Source organism: Ischnura elegans, chromosome 5 (genome assembly GCF_921293095.1).
Source record: "Ischnura elegans chromosome 5, ioIscEleg1.1, whole genome shotgun sequence".
Taxonomy (NCBI): Eukaryota; Metazoa; Arthropoda; class Insecta; order Odonata; family Coenagrionidae; genus Ischnura; species Ischnura elegans.
Genome location: NC_060250.1, coordinates 117820874 through 117836299, shown reverse-complemented (window position 1 = coordinate 117836299; position 15426 = coordinate 117820874). Strand labels below are relative to the sequence as shown.

Below are 15426 nucleotides of genomic sequence, written 5' to 3'. Positions count from 1 at the left end.
TCTACTGCATTTGATGATTATGTCACCCGATTATTTTCATTGGCTTTCCAACCGATACTTCATAAACTTTCCCCAACCTTTAATATCATAATTCATAGTTGCCGCAAGCCTTTATTCTCAGAAATATATTGCAACTGTACAAGGTTTAGTCAACATATTGAACTTAATTTCATGAGGAAACCGATGGAAAATATGACATCTAATTTCCAGCCGAAGGTGGACAACAAGAAAAAGAGGACTAGAGAGCTGCAAGGTAAATAAAGTTATGTATCTGTACTTCTTTAACTCATATCCGCGCAGAAAACTGTCAATTTGCGAATGTGAAAATATTTATGTGCGCCGCTCCTATGGTCATCTTCAGTAATCCATTGAAAAATTTTAGTGGTATATCATCTTGTTTCTTCAGTATGACTCGAAGCCATATATCTACACTATGTGGTAACGGGGTCAGAATATTATGTTTTTCAATTTCCACAAGTGACCTTGATAGAAGGGATGAATCTTCAGGGCAAGCATATTTTTGGATGTAGTATTATATTGAAGGATTGGGATGGATTATATGCACAATGCAATATCACATACCATAGGTTCTTGCTTTAAACATTTATTCGCAGAAATGATTTGTAAACGCGTAACGTTTCATATCAGCTCACTCAAGACCAGGTCCTTAGTGAGAGAATCAATGCGTGATCATCAGTCGGAAATCATGAATGGCTCGTCTTCCATTCACCTCTGCTTGTATGTCCTCGCACGCCAAATGGTGTGAGGGTGCATTTGCTCAATTTCCACAACCCAAGCGCATGCTACACAAACTTAATTTACATTTTGACAGACAATGTTTTTAAAAATAATATAACTTATTAATTATTATCCATGATTTGGTACATCCGATGATGATTATTTCCACTGTGGTTTCCCATGAATATTCACAATAAATATCAAAACTCCTTTCGGCCCAAGTGGGCACTAAAGTAAAAAAATCTTACGACATTGAGAAAGACAACACAAAACACAAGATTCAATTTACATTTGAAATCCTAGATCAATACGCCTTTAACAATTTACGCATTTTGTTTTTCTGTTAGAGATTAGCTATAAACGAAGGCATAATCTCTAGCCCTTGCGGTACCCTCGTACCTATCCTCGTACCCTCAAGGAGAAAATAAAATTACACCATCCTTTTCCTATAAAAAATTATAAATTTTCCAAATTTGTTTAATATTTTCTTTAAATTGTCCTTTATGGAGGAAGAATATATCCTTGCACAGCCGACGTACCCTAAACGAGACAAAAGACGGGAAAAGAAAGACGTGAAAAGAAATCCACGAAGGAGGCGAAAAAACAATCCTTATTACAATCAAGTTTTACAAATTCTCAGAATAATCTTTTAATCGCGGGTCCATACAAAAAAGGGTGATAAATCACAAGGCTTGCTACCACGCATTCCTTTGGATCTGGACCGAAAAAAAAAACGGAAACGCGGTCAGGCGCGCGCGCGCGCGCAGAACAGAGGACTAAGGGTTCCCCTATTGTCATCCGCCCTCCCACCCACCTGTGGATCCAGACGGTTGCGGAGGCGACGGCGGAGGCGAAGCGGAAGAAGGCTCGTCCTCCTCAGATGGCTCCGGCTCCTCGACCTCCGACTCCTTCGATAATTCTTCCATCGAGGGCGGGGTCATGCGACCTCGGAGCCCGAGTCCCTACCGCGGGAACGGCGTCGCCCACCGTCCGGCCTCTCCCGCGGATCCGGCGCGAAAAGTAAACAATGAAGCCTCGCGGGGAGGTGTGTGATGATTGTTGGTGATTGTCGAGCCGCAAGAAGACCGATCTATTCTCGCCCGAAACGTTTTCACTCACTTTCCTCCAGGGGAATGGAAAACGTTATCGCTGATGATTGTTGCGACAGGAGATGACCGATATTACTCTCTCCCGAAACGTTATCCCGCACTTTCCTCGGGGTGATTCGAAAAACATTCAGCTCTTCTTCCGCCTGGGATGCGTCTCTTGGCCCGTATCGAGGTTGGGTCACCGTGGGGGTTGAAAGACTCTCTTTCCTCCCCTGTGATGTAACACTTCCTCGGCTCCAGTCTCGCTCCGAAAAAGCGCTCCTCTCCGCTCGCCGGAGAATGAGACGTGTAGTGGCGGAGATGAGGAGGAGGAGGTGGAGGTAGGAGGCCTCAACCGTGTGACGAACACGCAACGCCGTCACGGCACGACTGCCAGCCGCCAACAAACCTCCTCTCCTCCTCCACCGAAGGGTTGGAGGGTGGTGGGGGCACTCGGGGGTAGGTGGTGGAGGTACGGGGAAGGGGGAGGCACCGCTGGGGAAGGAGGATGGGAGGAGGAGCAGAGGGGAGGGGGGGAGATTGCGTCGCTTCCACAGGGGCAAGGGGGGGGGGAGACGCACCATTGCAATGTGCATCCATAGCCACGATAAAATATATCGTTGTACCGCAGGGTTTCGATACGGCTGAAAATGATAGAAAAAGCGTACCACCACATTATCACCGGAATTCCAAAAATACAGGCTGTTCCCACTCTTTCTTGCTAGGCTACCCTCCCGATAGGTAAGGCAGAAAGCAGATCACGATTCCCGTGGCATAAACAGATCTGAGGTGCATACTGCGCATGTGCCTAAATTAGTGTTGTGTTTTCTTGTTGAGTTTTTGAATTGATAGTTTTAAATTCATAAAAAGGTGCTAAATGTTACCTATATATATGTCACCTATAGCAACGCCCGATGTTCGATAAAGGTTAACGGTACGAATCCATTCGTTTCAAGGTAATTTTCGGAAAAAATTGAAAATGACCAGCATTTTCGCATTCCGGCTTCACCAGATACGGCCATGCAGGTGAAAAAATTACCATTTCACATGCGTTAAAAGCAGAAATTTTAATTTAGATTCATCGAATATATTTCTAGAGATTTTAACTTTTGGTATTAGGTGTAAGTAAAAAATGCACATCTACAGTTTATAGAGCATACCAAAGAAAATAATATTACTAAAACGCACCCAAATAAGTAATTGTAGATAGGCAGCCCCAAGTAGCACAATTTTTACTCAAAAATACGACATATATATTTCTTAGCAAAATCGATGCCTTATTTGTCTGATGGTTGAATTTATAGCTTCAAATAATTAAAAAGCATAAAAATACTAATTTCACTGTAATTTACAGCAACATTCATAAAACAAATCACAAATATTGATAGACTAGTGTTTACATTTCTTCAATAATTAGATAAAGACGAGGTAAAAGGAACACATTCTTGTACGCATCAACGCTTCGATTATAGATAATGGCATAAACACGTTTTTTGAAAGTTACTTTGCACCGAAAATTAGTGATTAGAAGTGGAACCACAGAAACTCCACAATACAAACATGTGAGGCAAAAGTTTCACGGGTTAATTCGGAAGATCCCCTGAGGATGAACAGCAAGTCGCTGCTCGAAACGTCGAAAGGCATGGAAAACGTCAACCGGCAGAAAAGCCGAGAAACTTTTCTGTACCAGACACGCCTGGAAAACCTAAGATCATACATGTAAGGTAAAATTCGACGAGTGTTAAGTTACGATGCAACGCAATGGCAGAGCAATGCAATGAGGCATAGGTCGCTTGATTAATTTATTAATATATTCAAATATTAAAATGCGACGAGAAACCGTGAAGAAATTCCAGCTCAGTGAAACCTCACTCTGTCACCTTTACAAAGTTAAAGGGCGATGTCACCAGTGGACAGTTGCAGCAATGGAATTGTCATGCGACCCCTCTTCAATAGTTAAAATCGCATGACCTACCACGCACGTCCCACGTCAATAACCACTTCTTCTCTCATGATACTCTTGCATTACACGATAAACTGCGTCAAACACCTTAGTACATCAAATGAGATTGTACAGTAACCCACATACGTGGTTTCATTCGGTAAAAGTATGTTTTTTAAATCACAAATTTGCATATGGTATAGCTTTATATAAATTTCATCCATAAAACTACATTACAACACAGAGCAACCGAACAAACGCGATGACCACCACGCGATAAACATATTGATATTTTCTGTTAGTGATCATCGCATTACACAAATATTGTGCCCATCACAATGTTGGCACATGAGATTCATCCAAGATGATTCCTATTCGTAAATTTCACAAGTCGATATAATGCATACGAAAATCAGGCATTTAATTTTAATGCAGTTCAATTTCTTTAATTAATCCATTGTACTTGATAGTTGGTGTACATCAATAATAATAATATGGTCATACGTATGAATACATAGATACTTAATAGAGTTCATTGCAATAGCATTGAGAGGTATCTCAAGTATTGCTGAGTTGAATAATTAGATTCATCAATGAGTTGATTTCTTAGTGTGAAAAAAATGCTTCTTTCCTCGCACTCTGACACACAGTTTTGGGAAAAATTGTCACTATATATCAAATTTTGAAAGGTAGTATATTTCATTCGGTAATTTCCAGCAAAGACATGAGTCGGTGAGTAAAATAACAATTGAAGTTATTTTTGACAGTCGATGCATAAATAAAAAAATATCTGAGGTTAATAACAATAATCATCCGATAAAGTTTGAGTATTAATATCTCTTGCTTATCATATTCTTGGAGTAGAAAGTATTGCTGAAAGTTTAAGTCTTCATATCTCTTGCTTATCATATTCTTGGAATAGAAAGTATTTCTGAGCTGGGGCCGTATTCTGTATTTCGTCGGTGCCGCACCGGTCGGTTTCCCTTTCAAGCCCACCGACTGGACATCAAACCGTACCGACAACGGATTCCGCACCGACGACGACACTTTCAGCGATTCTGTAAGGTCGTCGGTTTCAAACCAGTCGGTACGGTTCCCCTTCCTTCCCAAACAGGGAAAATCCGAATATATCCGAAGTTTCACGTGTCTCCACCAATGAAAGAAGGGTAAAAACAAGAGAAGACTCATTGGCACAGTTTGTTGTCGTCATTCTCAATCTTTTTATTTGCGGAAATTACGACTTATTGCTAGATTAAGATAAACGATATTGGATAAGTTGTTAACAATGCTTATATAATGTGTGGTAGTAATGCTGTACCTACAGAATCGAAGGAAACAATATTACAACATCACAATAAAGTTTGTATGTGATGGAGATTGTTGTTGCTGGAATGAATTATTGAAACTATCCTTGAGATCGTAGTTTATTTTTTTAAATATTGGTTCCGTATAATGCTATTTATTCATGATTTGGTAATATAGTTGTCATTAAGTAAGTTCCGTATAAATGTTATCAACGGAAGGTTATGCCATTGGCACCGTAGCAGACGAAAATAGCATACCATGGAACGTGAACGTAGGATTCAAATGCAAATGTAATATTAGAGGAACAAGTTAGGAAATTGTTATAAAAATATGGAGCTGGGTGCAATTAAAAGAAGTGTAATGACGAGGAAGTAAATAAATTGTGATTGGGTGAAATACATATGTATAAGTTGCGCATTCCAAGTGAGAGAAAATGATAATATTGCGGTAAACCTCATCCTTATTAACAAATATCTTCTTTTATCGTCAAGGGAATCAATGGCTGACGATGAAATGAAATATAGTTGCCCGTTAAAAATGAAAGAAACTGATACCGTTGTGGCAAACTTCATACTTAAATAAAAAGATCTTATTTCTATGCCGAGAGAAACGCCAAATTGATGATTGAGTGAAATAACAGTCGCCTATTCAGAGTGATATAAAGTGATAACATTGCGGCAAAACTCATATTTAATCAAAAATCTTTTTTATGTCAAAGGAGCAAGTAAATGATGATAGAGAGAAATAAAGCCTATTACTAGCGAGTGAAAGTGCGGTAACATAAATGAGAGAAAGTCATTATATGTTAGCAAACCTCATTTTTATTGACCATTATCTTATATTTCTGTCAAGGTAATTAATATAGATGATGACACAGTGAATTATAGAGGCGCATAGGCGGATCCAGGGGGGGGGCACTGGGGCACGTGCCCCCCCCAGACCCTCAAAAATATGCAAGATTTTTAATACGGTCCCATTATCATTGCATTCGTTTTGTATTACGAGGTATCCTTGTGCCCCACCCAGAACAAAATCCTGGATACGGCCTTGCTTGTGCCCCTCCCAGAAAAAAATCCTGGATCCGCCCCTGTAGAGGCGTATTCGAAGGGGCAGAAAAAGATAACATTGGAGAAAACCTCATTATTTACTCGGTGATGAGGTAAAAACAAAATAAAACGTACAATGCGCACCGGGGAATTCATGAAACCCACTAGTCGGTGGCCGTACCGACACCTCTTTGCTGTCGGTACGGCTACCGACGATCTCCCGTCCTCTCGTCGGTGCCGCACCGACCGGGTTCGTACAGAATCGCACGACTTCTTACCGGGAGTCGTTGTGACGTCGCACCCGACGAATCGGTGCCGCACCGATCGGTTTGGAGTTACAGAATACGGCCCCTGGGCGATGAGATTCACCCGCAATTATTCCTCCGAATGAAAAAAGAAAGATTTCTTTCCTCCGATGCTAGCCTCAAATGGTTATCATTTAAGAAATTGCCTGTCCAGATACCTATCTTCACGGAATCACCTCCAAGTGCACACATATGTGCAAATCCTACAGAAGAAAAATAATTTTTCAGCCAAGAGAAATTAATTTTCGCCTGTACAATTTTGCCCATTACACTAAGTGATAATTACTGGAGTTCACGCACGCGTGATTCGGTATGAGGACTGCCCTGGGCGTGGATCAGAAGAGCAACGGAAAACTATATGAGGAGATTTTTCAAAGGTGATATCCTCGTGTAAATGATAAAATTCATTATCGCGGATTGAAAATATTCCAGACGTATTTCAAAGCTGGATGGTTAAATCTATCGAAGACCCCTCACATAAAAAGGAGACAAGATTTATTTCGTTTAAACACCTTCTTGTAACGGACATCATATCACATATCGATACCTAACTTACAACAAACAAAGTATAAAATGTCATTAGGGTGGGTAATCGTAGACTTCGCGAGGCTAAATGATGTGATATATCCGTGAGAAGTATTCCTCGCGTGATAGAAGAAGGAAAAATATTTCTTTCTTCTCTGCGCATCATTACAACAAAAAGAGCATCGAATGTCAAATTCACATCGGATACAAGAAATCAGCATCATTACATTCAGTAGCCGGCGCACGGATTGATGAATATTGGAATTAACAAATAAGTGGCGTTGCTGATTAGCGTCCATTATCGAAGAGATAGATGGATAATTGCAGACTTTGCGAGGCTGAATAATGCGATTCATCCGCGGGAAGTATTCCTCGCATGAAAGAAGAAGGAAAAATATTTCTTTCTTATCTGCGCTCATTACAACAAAAAGAACATATCATTCATATCGAATACAAGAAATGTGCATCATAACATTCAGTAGCCGACACGCGGATTGATAAATATTGGAATTCACAAATATTCAATAATCGCCGGCTTCGCGAGGCTGAAGACGAGATTTATCCCGTGGTGTGTGTCCCTCGCATGATGGAAGGAGGAAAAAGATTTCTTTCCTCTCAGCACTCAGTCCTCTTTTCACGATGCATTACCCTCTGTGGCCACTTCCCCACTCCCCCTATCCCCCCCTCCTCCCTCCCCTCTCAATTCATTATCACCTCCCCTCCCCTCGACCACCACCTCCTCCCACAATTACCCCTCCCCTCAACATTTCCCTCGCCCCTCCCCTCCTCCGTCGATACCTCGGCCTCCGCAGCTTCCCGCCTTTATTCTCATTCACAAGGGCTCCTCGGTCATCATTTCTTGAGCCCGCACACCTGCATTTAAAAGTTTTGCTAATCGCTCTCCGGTCGCTGGCGTATGGTGCGCGAAGACGAGCTTCTGAAAACAAGGCATGAAGAAGACGATGAGCCTGAGACCTAAACGCGAAAGGAGAAGAAGAGGAAGAGGCAAGCCAAGACACTGTTATTCTCTGAAACGATGCATTCTTAATACCTACCCCTTTCCCCTGACTTCCATCTTTCCTTAACGAGCGCTGTTTCGCCCGTCATACGCTGGAGCGGTTGCCCGTTGAGTACGCGGTAGCGATAGAGTAATAAAAAGGTAACGTATTCAAATAAATGTTTACAGCTGGGCTTGCCCGAATAACTTTCACTAAACCTTTCCTGGCAAACTAGTTTTAATTCTAATCCTGAATTAATTGATCGTTATTTATCAGCAAAACGAGACTTTCACATGCATCTTACATAAATAATGAAAATGTCTACAATTGACTTCGGAATCTACTTTCACATTGTATTATCATTAAATTAGTGGGGGGATAGGGTCGGTGTGGTGGCTAATGTGTAAACTTTCCACCCCGTGGACTCGGGTTCAAATCCCGGCGGTGGCAGAGAATTTTTAAAGACTATATCCCTGCTTGAATGTTGTGTGGAGGACATTTCAAGCGCATCACTCCGTTTGTCGGATGGGACGTTAAGCCGTGGTCCCCTTGGCGCCTTTAGTTAAGAGCAGGCTAATGCCGACGCCGGGTTTCTCTCCACCCTTCCTTCCATACCCTTCCCTCATGGCGCGAATGACCTCACCTGATGGTCGCCCCCTCCAAATGCCATACCATACGTTGAATTACTGCACGCGTTGGAGTACACTTACATGGAGCACTTTGCGAACCATCCCTTCTATTCTCCCGTTAAAAATTGGTCTTCCCTATTCAATTCACAATAATGCAATACTCCCTTTTATTCTAGCTATAAATCCTACCTTCAAAAATTTAATAAAGCTTCCATAAATTGCTTCCTTTTTCACTCTCGCTGACCAAAAATTCTAACGCCAGGTTACAATACCATCCTCGCTTACTATGCAATTCATCCATTTTTAATGTCTCTTCTACATTTCCTCCATAAACTTCCTCGCCCACCACACCCTGTTTCATAAAGATAATAGATAAAACTAAATGCTCCGTAATTTTCTTCTCCCAGGTTAGGAAATACTATGTATACCATACTATGCAAATTAACTCAATGAAATACTATGCAAATTAACTCATCGTTTACTAATAGGTTCGATTGCATCGATATTCCAATGGAATGCCATAAGTATTAAGAAATTACAAAAAAAATTATTTCACGTAATGATCAAGACGTATTTCATCGCTTTTATCACCAAATCATAGTCTTTTAATTTTTTACACAATACGACGATCTATCGATCATGCTGTTGTAAGTTGTTATGTCAAAATTGGCAGAACATGTGGAAAATTGCAAAATTCCACTTACGAGATCATGTTCCATCAAACTCGATAAAAATACGGGTAGTTACTCAAAAATATAGTGTGTTTGAACTAGAAACTTTTATTGCGAATGGCTAGGACGTCCATCGGAGCAATTTCTTTCGTGAAACTTCGTTCATAATAACAATGTTGGAAATTGGAGATTATCATATGTCTCGATAAGGTATGATAATATGGCACAATCTAGAGATGAAATGGATTCAGAGTGGCTAAATTATATCAGTAACAAGCGCCAAGTTTCTTTTGATTAAACCTTGAAAATTTGCGGAATATAAAGTTATAAAATCATTATAATTATTCAGATTTTCGGTATTTTTATGTTCACTGTTTAAAAAAACTGATGTACCAATACTAATTGAAAACTCAGTTCGTAGCAATTAGAAATAGTATTGATTATTAAACACCAGATTAGATAATTCATTTAATATGTAGACGTTTGCTTTAATCTGGCAGATTATCCCGTTTTTCTTCCAAAATTAAGGTATCGACAGTAATTACGCAGATTCAAATTCAACTGCAGCAATAAGTTTTAATATGGTGCTAAACTTTTATTACAAACTATGAGATATTTGAGTAATTTTTTGAACAATTGTAGACTGGAGCTCCATTAAGGAATAAATGGCAAGGAGAGGTGAGTTGAGCATAGAAGATGAAGCCGAACGGACAGGTAGAACGAGTATAAATCCTACAAATAAAAAGTGGCGGATGACAAGAATAATTTCCTCAGTCCAGATAAGCTTCACTCCCTCTAATTGACAACGGTTAAAATTATCAGAAGGCAATAAATAGCTACCATAGCGCAAGCGCTTAACTTGGAACTAAACCTAGCGCTTCGGAGATAATTCAATATCCGGTTCTGTACAGCAAAATTATTGATAAATATACGTGTATATACCCAAAAGAAAATTTCACACGCATGTTATAAATAAAAGTCACCTTAGTCATGCACAATGTCACCCTGAATTACACCTTGAGATTAACAAATAAGAGTATCAATATCTTTTTCCGGCATAAAAATTAAATACAGTTTTCCACGAAAAAAAGGAGAGGAAAATCGTAATATTTCTTTTACCTGGTCTTAAACTTCCACTGGTAACCAAGATAAGAACGTAAGAGAATGCTATTAATGAAATGAAGACTGAATATTCAACTATGTTACATACTGTGCGAGAGTTTCCCCTACGCTAACCCTATAACATGTTATCTTGCATCGAAGCCAACTAAATCCATTTCTTTATTGCTTTGCTTGACAAATCTATTATCCATCACACAGTGCAAATATCATCAACACCATCATCGTACGTCAAAAAATCGAAGTTTGGTTTGACGACGCTTTCCACTAAGATTTCCCATCAGACCATACATTTTTACTTTGTGGAAGGTTACACGGGATTTCCACCGGGTCAGGTTCTCCAACTCCATCTCGGGCGACGTTTCCATGGGCGAGTTGTCCATCGTCTTCAGGGCATGAGATGGACAACTCGCCCATCGAAACGTCGGCCGAGATGGAGTTGGAGAACCTGACCCGGTGAAAATCCCGTGTAACCTTCCACAATTCTATACGCCGGGAAAGCCTACGATCATTTTTCACATACCTTTTTACGTATTATAACTTTTATGCCTTGCCCGTAATTATAAGTCCCCTTTAGCTCACTATCTTGTTACATATTGCCTTTAATTGGTAGATTAGCCGTTGTATTTGGGGGGTAATACCATCTTGAACTGAAGGTTTCATGAACGATCGAACTTTGAACGTGCAGAGTTTCAAGTCAATACGAGAAAGATAGGGTATTCACATGGTGTTAAGTCAAAGGTGATTATGCGATTATGCAAGTGTTATACCTATGCGCAGGAAAAAAATCGTTTCCGCTTCTTTAATTGAATGTATATTCCATTTAGCCATATGATAATTACTTACCGCTGCTCGAATTAGATATTTACACCCATGGAATCGTAAAATGTACATCTATTTTTTTAACTGGAAATACCTTCATCAAGCTATTGCAATAACACCGCAATGATATTTTATAGCAAAAGCAGTTTATCATACAGCGACTAATACAAATGAGACTATTTACAAAATCTCATCACTACAAATCATTTTTCTTTGATGCTACAGTGGGAAAACAAGCATTATAAGCAATAAAAAAAGCAAAAAACAATACATTCAATAAAATTTGTGGCTGATAAAGAGATCCAGCTGAAGAATTTCGCATTGGAGACATGAAAGCTTGAACAAGCTGCATCTACCTGGATAAAGGAAAAAACCCTATTTTTTAAGCAATATAGAGAGCTCTCCTCTGTTGACAAGTTTTTTTACTCAAAATCGTAAAAAATAAATACACTGCAACCATTCGAGGTTTAGTCAACACATCAATAGAACTTTATTTTATGAAGACAACCGACTGAAAATGTGAAATCCATTTTCTTGCCAAAGGTGAATATCAATAAAAAGGAAACTAGAAACTACAAGATAAATTAAGAAACGAACTTCTTTTATTAACCAAATCAATCCGTTATCAACATTTTATTTGGGGGAATTGGAAGTGAGATCTTTAAAATAAATATTTAATATGACATCTATTGCCACCAATTTACTAATGTTAGATGAATATTGTTGCCACAAAATATGTCTATTACGATGCAATAATCATTGTGTCTTTGAACGAAAGAGTAAAGAGAGGCATATTTTGCATCATCAACTTTGCAGTCTTGAGGCAGGAAATAGCAAGTGAAGAATAGAGTTTCAATCCAATTTTAAGCCAAACAAGAATTTCAGCAAGAATTCAATTATTCATTGGCAATCGTTCACAAAACAGTAAAATTATCTCCACAAATGAATGTCTCAGTAAAAGAATCCAGGGAATAGGAAATTACTCTGGCAGCGTACGGCAAAGCAAAGATGATTCATTCAATATTTTAATCGTGCTTTCTCTTTTTTACCTTTTCATTTAAATAGGACCCTATCGTAAACAACCGTAATCAGCGACAACAATGCGATTCATTTTGCTTTGCAATAGAAGATGAAAAAAATGCACCAGCCAGGAATAAGAAGACAAAAATATTTTCTGAAATATGAACATATCGCTAACATTAGCATACAAAAGCTCTCCGATATTATTTTTGAACACAGACAAGCACATGAAACTCGCGGGCGCAAAAGAAAAATTGCATATTTTTATATTTATCGAAATACCACCCATGCCGATGCCATCTTTGCCAGAACATCAAAGGAACGTGAGAAAAGGCAGAAGCACGGGATATTTGATTCCGACACCACTATGAGGCAAAGAGAACGCTTTTAAAAATCTATCTCCTCTTTTTCGAGAAACCAGAACTTGCTCACGTCCATATCAGACTCCACAGTGTGATTTTTTTATTTATTTAATTTAATCCAACAGCCAGTGAATTGAGAACGGTCATTACAGTACTCTAAGAAGTACGTAGACAAGAATGTTAATCTTACGATGAGGTTTGTGTTCACATTTATGCCTTATTCTGCATACATATGCTTCATCAAATTTACAGGAAAAATACGATTCAAATTCATTATTCCAGTTCCTTTTCCCCAAAAACGCATTTCATCCGCAGATATCTTTTAAACTAGTATCCTTGTCTCATAAATAAATTTTCAGGAGAAACTTAAAGATAGCGCACACAGAAACCCTTTTTAAAATCCATTATTTAACACTTGATCCAACCGGAAACTCGTTCACCTACCTGCTCCAAGTGGCAGCGGGCAACCAACTCAGGATAAAATTATTTCTCTCTAATGCACATGTGATAACCCTCAGAGGGTTAATTAGGGGAAAAAGTCTACTTATAAATCCAAATTATCCCGAACCCCCATAATAAATATAAATTTATTATGAAGCTCATTGAAAATGTATATATTTATTTATTTAAATATATAAATATTTAGGTTCTAGCAAGACTGCGTCGGTAAAATACCATCTGTGAGCGTTTTTCCTCAACAATCCAGCTTAAAAATTTGCGCTTCATGAGTCACCGAGCTACTGCGCGGCGTACAGTGATTAAATTTGAAATCAAGCGCAAATATTTATTTCCTGCAACCGCAGCTCCGGCTGAGAAACATACATTTGCCCAGTTGGGGTAATTTGAATGCCAGTAAAAAGTAACCACAATTTAATTAAGGGGGAAAATTTGGATTTATAAGTAAATATTTTCCCCTTGTAATTCAGGTCTAAAGAGGAAATTCTTTGGGCTGGTAACCCAATGAATCTTTCAAATTATAAGCGAGGGTAACCCGATTAAACTGAGTTCATTTCCTCATATATTTTGATAAAATTGGTAACTTAAGAGGAAAAATTGAAAACATATTTCAATAAAAATGAGAAAATTGATAAGCTCACAAATAAGGTACTGAAGAAATTTAGTAACCCAAAAGTTATAAAAAAGTTTCTCTCAATGGGAGTTCAACAAATCGTTACTCAGATATTCCCTTAGGTGATAAGAAATAGCATAACCTGTCAGCTGTATGACTATTAAATTATGGTGAATACTAGGCAGCTATTTGCAGATCGATCAGTTTTGTTTTATTTTCAATGCGTGAATGAAACTTATAAAGCAAAATTGAGATAATTACAACCAGTAAATTATTATGCACGGAGAATGAACTCACTTCTGTACACATCCAACTGAATATTTTTTTCCGCCTTCAAAACGGGATATGAAGTCACTTTGAGTACCTCAAGATACAAGGAAAATAGGAAGAATTGGTATAAGAGGGCTGGAAAGAAAGAACTTACGATAAATGGAGGGAAATTAAGCTGAGAGAAGAAAAGATCGACATAGTGGAAGAGGAAATTGAAGGCTTTATGGAAAAAAATAGGAAGCCTGCAAATCTTGGGAATGCTACCTTTTTAGGAAACGAGGTCACTTGCTAATGACAATGGGCAATTACTAATTTCAAAATAAATTGTCTTGGTCTACATATCGCATAATTTAGTGACACTATAAAACCTAAAACCTTCTGAAGCGTGTACTAGATTTAGTGAGTGAATGAAACAGTTAATAAACGCCAAATACCTTCAGCGGTCTCGCCTATTATTCTCAGGATCGGAGTTTGAGCCCAAACTGACTATTTTTATGCCCGGGGTTTATGTTTAAATTTAGGTAGTTTTTTTTTCACTAAGACATTATAAAGGCTTTCCAAAATTTCTATAATTATTAGAAGAGCAAAATTTTAACCTTCAGTCATGTCAAATTAACTCGCCAAAACTTATGTGAACAACAGCCAAAAACATAAGTCCATATTTGATATAAAAATACGATGGTGTCTTTATTGTTAAAAAGTCTATTTTACATAATAAACTACCAAACATTAATCACAGCCGTTTAACGGAGTAGACGAGTAGTTTCAATTCATTTTCATGAATAAAAAAATCGGGAATTTTATTAGGTAGTTCACCGTATCACTTTTCGCTCCAGCGCATAATAATAATGGGTAATGCAGGGCCTGTTAAAATTCTCTGGATCAAGTACAGAAGATGGCGGAGTTTTTCAGAGAACTCCCGGTCTTGACTTGAAAGCTTCGGAGAGAGCGCAGTAAAGAAGTACTGTAATGCCTAGTCCAACATAAATACGACTTAAATGTTTCCTTAACGATAAATTCAACGCGGCAAACAACTTTGGAAATGGCCGCTTAGTGTCCGTGGGGCGGATTAGACTCCCCCAACAAATCCTTGCTACAATTTGCCGGAAGGAGTCCGGGAAGTGACGCAAAGTGCTTCGCGAGAAGACGCAAGTGCACATAATTTTGGAGCCTAACAGCCCTCAAGAGTTAAAAGTAAAAAAAAATAAAAATAAAAAAGAATAAAAAACACGCTTTTTCCGGAATCAGTATGAAATACACAAAAAGTTAAAAAAAAGCTTTTCTCCTTTCGAAGAATAAGAAGTGGGTGCTGATAAGGTTAAGATATAAATAATAAACTAATCTTCATTCCGATTCTCCCTTACAGTTTGATTGGTTTTTCAGTGTAATTGGAAACCAACTTCCTCATTGCAACAATTATGTGGTAACTTTTCGGAAGACAATAGAATAAAAATTTGCGTGTTAAAGATTGATTCAAGCATACCATAAGCTTTGATGTGCTCCGTAGCAATGCATGT

At 38.6% G+C, this 15426-nt stretch overlaps 1 protein-coding gene across 1 annotated transcript in view; it reads right to left on the bottom strand.

Moving 5' to 3' along the window:
* The window catches only part of LOC124159462 (probable 3',5'-cyclic phosphodiesterase pde-5), a 388578-nt gene extending 386367 nt beyond the window's left edge, over positions 1 to 2211 (bottom strand). Inside the window, exon 1 of the mRNA XM_046535284.1 lies at positions 1553 to 2211. Within this exon, the coding sequence (XP_046391240.1) occupies positions 1553 to 1679 (127 nt within the window). The 5' untranslated portion in view covers positions 1680 to 2211. The remainder of the gene's footprint in view (positions 1 to 1552) is intronic.
* Positions 2212 to 15426: the final 13215 nt, after the last annotated feature.